Below are 7,799 nucleotides of genomic sequence, written 5' to 3'. Positions count from 1 at the left end.
AAGGAACATAGAAACCAGTTTAGTTTTAAAGGTTTTGTCCTTGTGAAGCACTGCATCACTTTTAGCATTTTTGATATGGAAGCTGGAAGTCTGGTTCTCTTCCATGTGCACATTTACCCTTTCACCACAGCAAGGTCCAAGGTCTGCTTCTTTGTTAGACTGGACCAATCCTCTGCTGATGAAAACAGTCTCTAGATATGGTGTCCAGAGCTTATAATGTCAAAGCCAGAAGAAGAATTTTCTTTTAAATTTGGCACATAAGCTCAACTTTGTCACATAGCACTGTGCCATGAACCCAGTTGTTGTCCACCACCAGCGCTACTTGCCAAATTTGGCTTTTTACCATTTGCTTCTTCACAAAATAATATTGAAGTTAAAGTTAATGACACTACATCACTGTTTTGATCTAGTCGAGGAAATCTGGTGTGTGTTGTGGATGTGGAAGTGATCAGGGTGATCAGGTTTGCTGTTTTTTTTAAATAAATAAGCAAATGGAACTTTATGATTCCATGTGGTGTTGCAAGCACAGAGACATTTCAATTATGCCTCAAAATATATAATCATTACCCGCCGTGTACAGAAAATAAAAGGAAATGGCAAAATAATTTAAAATCAGAGCGTTGCGTTATGGGATCTTTATAGCCCTTATTTTGTAGGCTAGCGAGGGGGTTTATCAGCTTTAAATGTTAAATGAATTTCTGAATTTGCCTTTAATGTGTGTTTAATACTTGGGGGAAACTAAATTCACAGCTTCTCTTGATGTCTTTGCTTCATTCCAGTATCACAACGATAAAGAAATAGTGTGAAAAAAGGTAAATAATACAAAGATTTCAAGATCTTGTCAAGAGAGCCTGCTACTCATATATAGACAAATATGAGTTTTGCCTATTACAGTATTTTATGGTCAGCTTACACAAGATTGTTGGAAGGACGTGATTTTTCATATAACTGCCCTTTATTTGGGCCAGTGTTCGCTGATGCGGATCCAAACTTGATTCAGACGGGGAGGAACTGAACCACAGATATCACATCTGATTATGTTTACGGCTTCCATTAAAATTCAGTGTGTGTGTTGTTTTGTTTGTTCATTCATAGAGTGGCAGCTCAGGCTGAGCAGCAGGCTTGGTTGGTGTTAAATGGGGAGATTGGGAGGCCAGATGGATTATGGTTGGAGATGAGAGGTCTGAGGCAGGATGGATTACAGGTTTTTATTTTAATGGAATCAATACGCTGTAAGTGTCATCTTTATCCTGTGCTGATGGGATCATTCCACCGAACCGGGAGGGCACTGTGACTTTTCTCTGTTTCAGTACTCTTTTGCCTACTCTAGCTTACCTTGTCACATCTAGATGGCAGCCAACTTGACAATTTGTCCACTATTTTTCGGTATGTCAGTTTAGGCACTTGGATGAACTTGTACGCCATCAGGCAGGCAGACTGTTAGTGTGCATAGCCGTGTAATGTACACATGTGCAACTGAGTCCATGTTTTGACTTTTTTCAGCTCGACACAGGCCTAGCTGAGGAAGCATCTGTCATGAGTGACTGTGTCTGACAGTGTTAGCCAGCTCTTCTCCGCTCTTTAGGGTGCCAGCTGGGGGAATTCCACATTAGCCGCGGCTGTGAAAGTACCCCAGGCTGCAACACAGTTACACTGCAGGCGTAGTAATACCTCTTTACGCCTGATCACAATGCTCTCGGCTCATTCATCCAGGTGTGGAGCCAGATCGAGGTGGTCCCCCGCTGCCCAACTCCCGGCCCGATCAATAATTCAATAACATTTTTCATACTGCCGGCTTGTTGAGAGATGTTAACCACAGCAGAGTGCATGAGGGACACCCTGCATGTCACTGCCAGGAGTAAAGCTACAGCACAATCCAGCCAGTGAATACACTTTGTCTAGCTGTTCAAATTAATGGTCAAAGCTTGGAAAATACATGTTCAGTAATGTGCTGACTTTTGTGAAGACCTGTAATGAAAGCTGGTAATAGGAGCAGTGGCAGGGGTTTTCGGATTAATAAAGGTGGTGATGGCACTGATGCGGTCTCTGTGTGCTTTCAGATGGAGGTGTTGCAGGAGTCCAGAATGATGATCCCAGATTGTCACCGCCGGCTGGCCATAGCACACGCAGATCTGCTACAGCTGCTAGTAAGTACCACCATGAGGTGAACTAAATTTTCATAAAACAACAGGACACAAGCTATTGTGATAATTAATTCAGTTGGACTTCTAATATCTCATGGCCTCCCTGAAAAAGAATTTCATGCCATGCGTTTGTGGGTAGAAGAAAAAATGTTCAGCTTATTATACTTTAAAATTCCAGCATCAAGAAAAAGGGTTAACCCCAGCATTCAAGTTTTATTTTTAATCTTTTTTCTCTTTTGTAGGTATCACAATATCTAATAACTAATTATGTGTTTCTTAGTAAAGCTTCATTAAAAATGCAGATTTGTAATTATAATTGTATGAAAGACACACAACTCTCATACTCTTGCTTTCTAAACATAGTATGGTATTAGTACTAGCGAATACCTATCCTTTTTCACATCTGGTAGACATGATCAACACCTGGATCATGCTTCATCCTTCCTGTCAGGCTTCATTTCACTAAAATAGTTAATAATTAAAATATTAATAATCAAAATAATTAATAATAAAGAATGAAAAGGCCTAAGATCCCCATTTTAATGTGTTTGGATTTCAGTTTAATGCCAGATCTTTAAAAAGTTGTCTTTCCCAATGAGACCAGCATGTAACAGAAAAAAAAAAAAACGATAATAGAAAAGACAACATCAGGTTATGGTTACTGGTGTGATAACAAGCTACATAGTTCCCTTAATGCTGTACCATAAATAAGCAAGGATGTAGTAGTAGTAGTAGTAGTAGTAATAATGTTCCTGTTAAATTTACTGCCATGTCACAACAGGCAGGAATGCCTAGAGACCAGTTAACCACAGTTTGCTAGGAAAAAAAAAAGTTTTCCTTTACTGGTTGTCGCTCTGAAATTGGTTGCTAAGCCCCAGTCACACAGGGCCAGAGACTTTATTTTGAAGGTGAATGGTCATTTTTTTATTATGCATTATTCCTTTTTCAAGTTTTTACTACAGTTTAGTAGTTAGTTAGCAAGTATTTGCAGACACATCTGCATATTCCATTCAAATTACGCAGGACAGCAACAGACTGCTAGTGACAGAAGCAATCATAAGGAGTTTTTTAGTGCAGCACCTTGTGGCAACTGATTTCACCTACCGGCATCCAGCAACCAGTGAATCGGAGAATGCAAATTTGAATGCACACTTGTGACCAGGGGTTGCCAATTGGTCTCTAGCACTGTGTGGGTGAGGCCTAGCAGACACTAAAAGCCCTTTTCCACTAGTACCTACTCAGCTTGCCTTGACTTTACGCTGTTTTGGTCGTTTTCCATTACAATCATTACCACCTAATGTGTGTAGGGTCCTTATAGCAATGCTGCCAAAAGTCCTGTGATGTCATTTGTATGCGACACAAACACCATAACAAAAGTGGACATCGAGGCGATTGTACACCTGCTGCTCAGTGTATGGCTTTTTGTCACACTTGGGGACCAGGATGTTGTTTTTTGTGCAGCCTTTTCCCTTGTTGCTGGGTTTCAAAAATGGTGGTTTTGATTTTTATGAAGACTCTCATGACTCAATAATTGACGCCACTGACTAGCCAATTGGGGGAATGCTGTCTGTTGATGTCACGTTTTCGGATCGTCTCAGATCACTTGGAGCCCTGGCTAAGTGGGTACAAAAAAAAGTAACTGGTGTCAGGTACTCCCACCTAATGGTAGACCTTAAAATCCAAGTCGAGCCATGCCAAGCTGACTCAAGTACATACTAGTGGGAAAGGTCTACAATTGGCTACAGTTTCATGCCAGGACACTTGTGGCCACATAATTTAAAGTATATTGTGGTATCCTGGATATTCCAGTGTTGAGTCAGATGTTTTTTCTTTTAAATGTGTGTAGACTTAATGACCTGATCATTAGAATAAGCTCAAGCACCACACTTTGCACTTATATACAGATATATATATACAGTATATATACAGCCACAGAGCATGCCAAACCCTCCAGGACTTAAGCTGATATGGTGAGAGGCAAACATCAGCATGGATGTCTCAGGGTCATTGAAATTAATGCAGAGCAACAGTCAGACAGCTGGAGGTGTGAGTCACTCACATGGGAGCTGAATGCTGGGCAGGGGGAGCTAACCTGAAATTAGCAACCTGTCCCCTTCCCTGTTACTCATCCTCCCTTCTTTCTTCCCTTCAGACAGGCATACGCATATGCACATGCTCATCACAGGTCATTAGGAAGTGCTGTCACTGTGGTGACTACCAGAGGAATGCAAACACACTTCAGTGTCAGGTTTTACCTCATATCAACCCTTCCTGGATGAATGTGGTTCCTACCATTATGATACAGTTTGAAATATTTCCTCAAGAATGCTTTTATATGAAGACAACAAACCTGTTTGTCTAGTGAAGACTGTTGTAACTCCTTCTTTGGAAGTATAGTAGATGGCACTAAAACAAAACCTATATGTGTGTTTGTGTGTTTTCAGGAAACAGAAGAGGAATTGGCTGAATCAGAGGAGTACAAAGAGGCTAGAAGCATATTGGACTCAGTGAAGCTTGAAGGATGATTTCTGATGCATTTCTGTTCTCACTGTGAGATTCACTTGCTTAAATGTCCATTCCTTTCGTCAGGCCTTGTTTGGAACCGTGGAGGCCAACTGAATCCATTCAAAGTCTCTTTTCTTGATGTAATTATTTCTTTTCTTTACTGCTAACGTGCCACCACATTTTGATCACGCTTCTCCTGTGTGAAAAAAATAAAATAATTCCACAATAATATTATAAAACCTTCAGTTTATTATAGTAGATTAGTGTAGTGTTTTCTTTAAGTGTTGTTTGACCCATTTATGCACTGTTTACACATTGAAACTGGGGGAAACACATGAAAGTTTAATGTTGATCTCATAGATTAATGAGATTAATGGCATTAACAGTGCTGTTATTCCTGTTAGCAGCAGTGAAATGGACTGTGTCTTGATACCTACAATAGAGGCAAGAGCTCTTTTGGTAACCCTGTCAGTCATATGACAAATGTTAGTGTGAGCCATGAATGACAAAACAGGCCTGTAATGTCGCCTCTGCAGTTACATCTATTACCCAGATGGCCTAAAATAATGACACCTTACATTAAGGCTGAGGGAGTCCTTCCTAAATAGTCATACTAATAAATGAACTCAATTGCCAGACAAATTAAGGTTACATTTGACTTGATCCTTATTTTACAGATTTCGATAATTATCGGGATCACCCCAAAGTCTCATTACCGCCCTAATGAGGCGCTGCTACTCCGTGACATCTACCCCGCTCCATCTCGTTAAGGAAATCGCTCTTCAATGCTGATTATTTTATTTGGAGGTATAATTATATTTCTTTCGGATAAATCACGGGCCTAATCGAGTCCGTGCAGAGGGCAGCGGCGCTAATTGAGGCATGAGATGCGGCGGCGGGGCGCTGCACCTGCGGGTTTGTGTGACCGGAGGACCCACGCAGGCTGCTGCTGACAGCTCGGAACGTGTCGTGGCCGGATGAGAAAGTAACGTGGAGAAAACACTGACCCGAAATCCTGTGTTCAAGTGGACGGAAATACTCGCGTAGACTGCTTATAAAAATAAAAGCACTAATCAGACGTATTAAAGCTAATAGTGGCATGGCAGTCGGTGGGCTGATGTAGCTTTTTCCTGGTTAATCCGTTGAAATGCATTTTAATTTGCGTGCTTTGTAAACATGTTGCTCTGTAGTAATACATTTTTCAGACTGAGTACAAAGTGGACTACACATTTGCTTCTGAGATGCACGGGAACCCTGCGTTGCTGCTTTTTTACAGCTGTCACCTAGAAGTTTCATTTCGCGCCTTCCAGAGTCACGTGACTTATCAGGAAATCCAATTAAGTCTTCAGAAATGACTCCTTAATGAGCTAATTGTTATAACTTCGGAGCATGCTCGATAGCCATTTCCAACCTGAAAAAGGTTCCTTTTTATTCACCTGTTCTTTATTTGAAGTATCTACACTTAATTGTGGCATATTTTTTATTTTCCCCTATACTGTAGACAGTAGCCTTTATTTGCAAACTGTGGATTACTGTTAATAAAGTGGGTAGAGCCATACATATTCAAATTTCTATGCATACAGTGATTTTACATTTAAGGAAATGTTTTAAAGTAGGATATTATGTAACAGGCTACATGGTTTTACGCACAGCCCCCATCAGTCATTTCGGTCGACACGTTGTTTTCGTCATATTCTGCTCCTGAAACTTTGTCTGTGTCAAACTTCTTCTTTTTTCCCTTTTTTTCATTTCTTTTCTCTCTTTTTTTTGCCTGACGCAGAGCGGAGAGCTGTAGGTTGCAGCCGAGTTGCAGCATCAGCTGCAGCCGTTTCTCAGCTCCCTCGCCTCTGTATAACTTATTACTCCAAATACCCCAGACAGCCACCAAATCAGCTGCGTGAAACAAGAATCTCATTTGTTAAACCGGGAGTTCGTGCAGATGGAAGATCAATTGTTTTGCTCCTCAGAAATCTCGAACTGAGTGAATCCAGACTGCAAAGGCAAAGCAGGGAGAGCGAAAGAGAGAGAGAGAGAGAAGTTGCAAACAGTGGCCTGGGCCATGGTTTGGAGAGCCTGCACTGTGAACCAGAAGGTCACGGGTTCAAGTCTGGCCTGTTATCAAAAGTGCCTCCACCAGCAGCAATAACACATGGGTTTGACTACACCACATCGAGCAGTGTTACATTTTTATTTTCAGATATTTTTTTTTACTCTCAGTTTTATTAAAAGTCAGTTCTCATCTCCACAATGCGTGAAAATGTCTACTTTCCACTCAGATGCGCCGCATTAACTTTCGCGGGGGCGGGGGGATTTGTTTGTTTGTCTATTTTTATTTATATGACGGAAAAGATTGATGCGAGCATGTTAGAAGAATTTACAGGAGGATAAACGCAGTAATAGCTGTGCCTAGGTCATTTGCTTACCCTAATTAGCCAACAGCAGCAACACACACACATAAAATCTATTCACGCTGTAAGGTGAAAGGTTGCATTTAATGAAATACACTGTTATATAAAAGTAGACACTAACAGTAATAATATTAGGAAGGAATTAAAGATGTATGTCTGAGTCTCCATTGCACTGAAAATATGAAATATGTTTGATTTCATATTCTCGGTAATGGCTAAATCATTATATACAATCTAAAACAATTAAACCAGTTAAATAAACATGGGGGCCAATATTCCCAGCACTGATATTTAATAATAAATACATTAAAATAAACTTTGCATCCATAAAATAACTATCTCCTCTCCTTTATCTTTGTGCACAAAATTTTTAGGATTCGTTTTTTTTTCCCTTTTCGTTTTGTATCTCAGGCCCACATTCAGCACAAATATCTCACGCTGCTTGACATGTCATCATCACCTCTCACGTTGTGTCGACCTGCCGCAACGAGAGGAGTCATTCGCTCGTGTTTGTACAGCTATAAAAGCGTGCAGCGCTGGACAAGTCGTAAAACGAAGCGCACGATCCATCATCGGGGAATGTGAGGATTTGAAATGATCCTCACAGCTTTGGGGGCGTCAGGAAAACTTCCTCAAACACGATGCCAGAGGAAGAATATATTTCACTTCTGCATTCGAGTATTAATGCGATCAGTAATGACATAGACCCTTTTTGGTTTGTAAAATTTGGATTTAAAACGGT

At 40.6% G+C, this 7,799-nt stretch overlaps 1 protein-coding gene across 1 annotated transcript in view; it reads left to right on the top strand.

The window, feature by feature from the left end:
- Positions 1-4,880, top strand: part of tbca (tubulin cofactor a) — a 17,745-nt gene extending 12,865 nt beyond the window's left edge. The window contains exons 3-4 of the mRNA XM_005720106.2: positions 2,061-2,147; positions 4,589-4,880. Of these exons, the coding sequence (XP_005720163.1) occupies positions 2,061-2,147; positions 4,589-4,669 (168 nt within the window). The 3' untranslated portion in view covers positions 4,670-4,880. The remainder of the gene's footprint in view (positions 1-2,060; positions 2,148-4,588) is intronic.
- The last annotated feature ends 2,919 nt before the right edge of the window (positions 4,881-7,799 follow it).

This window comes from Pundamilia nyererei, unplaced genomic scaffold (assembly GCF_000239375.1).
Source record: "Pundamilia nyererei isolate P.nyererei 1_Seehausen unplaced genomic scaffold, PunNye1.0 scaffold00002, whole genome shotgun sequence".
Lineage (NCBI taxonomy): Eukaryota > Metazoa > Chordata > Actinopteri > Cichliformes > Cichlidae > Pundamilia > Pundamilia nyererei.
This window is presented reverse-complemented; position numbering and strand designations above follow the sequence as displayed.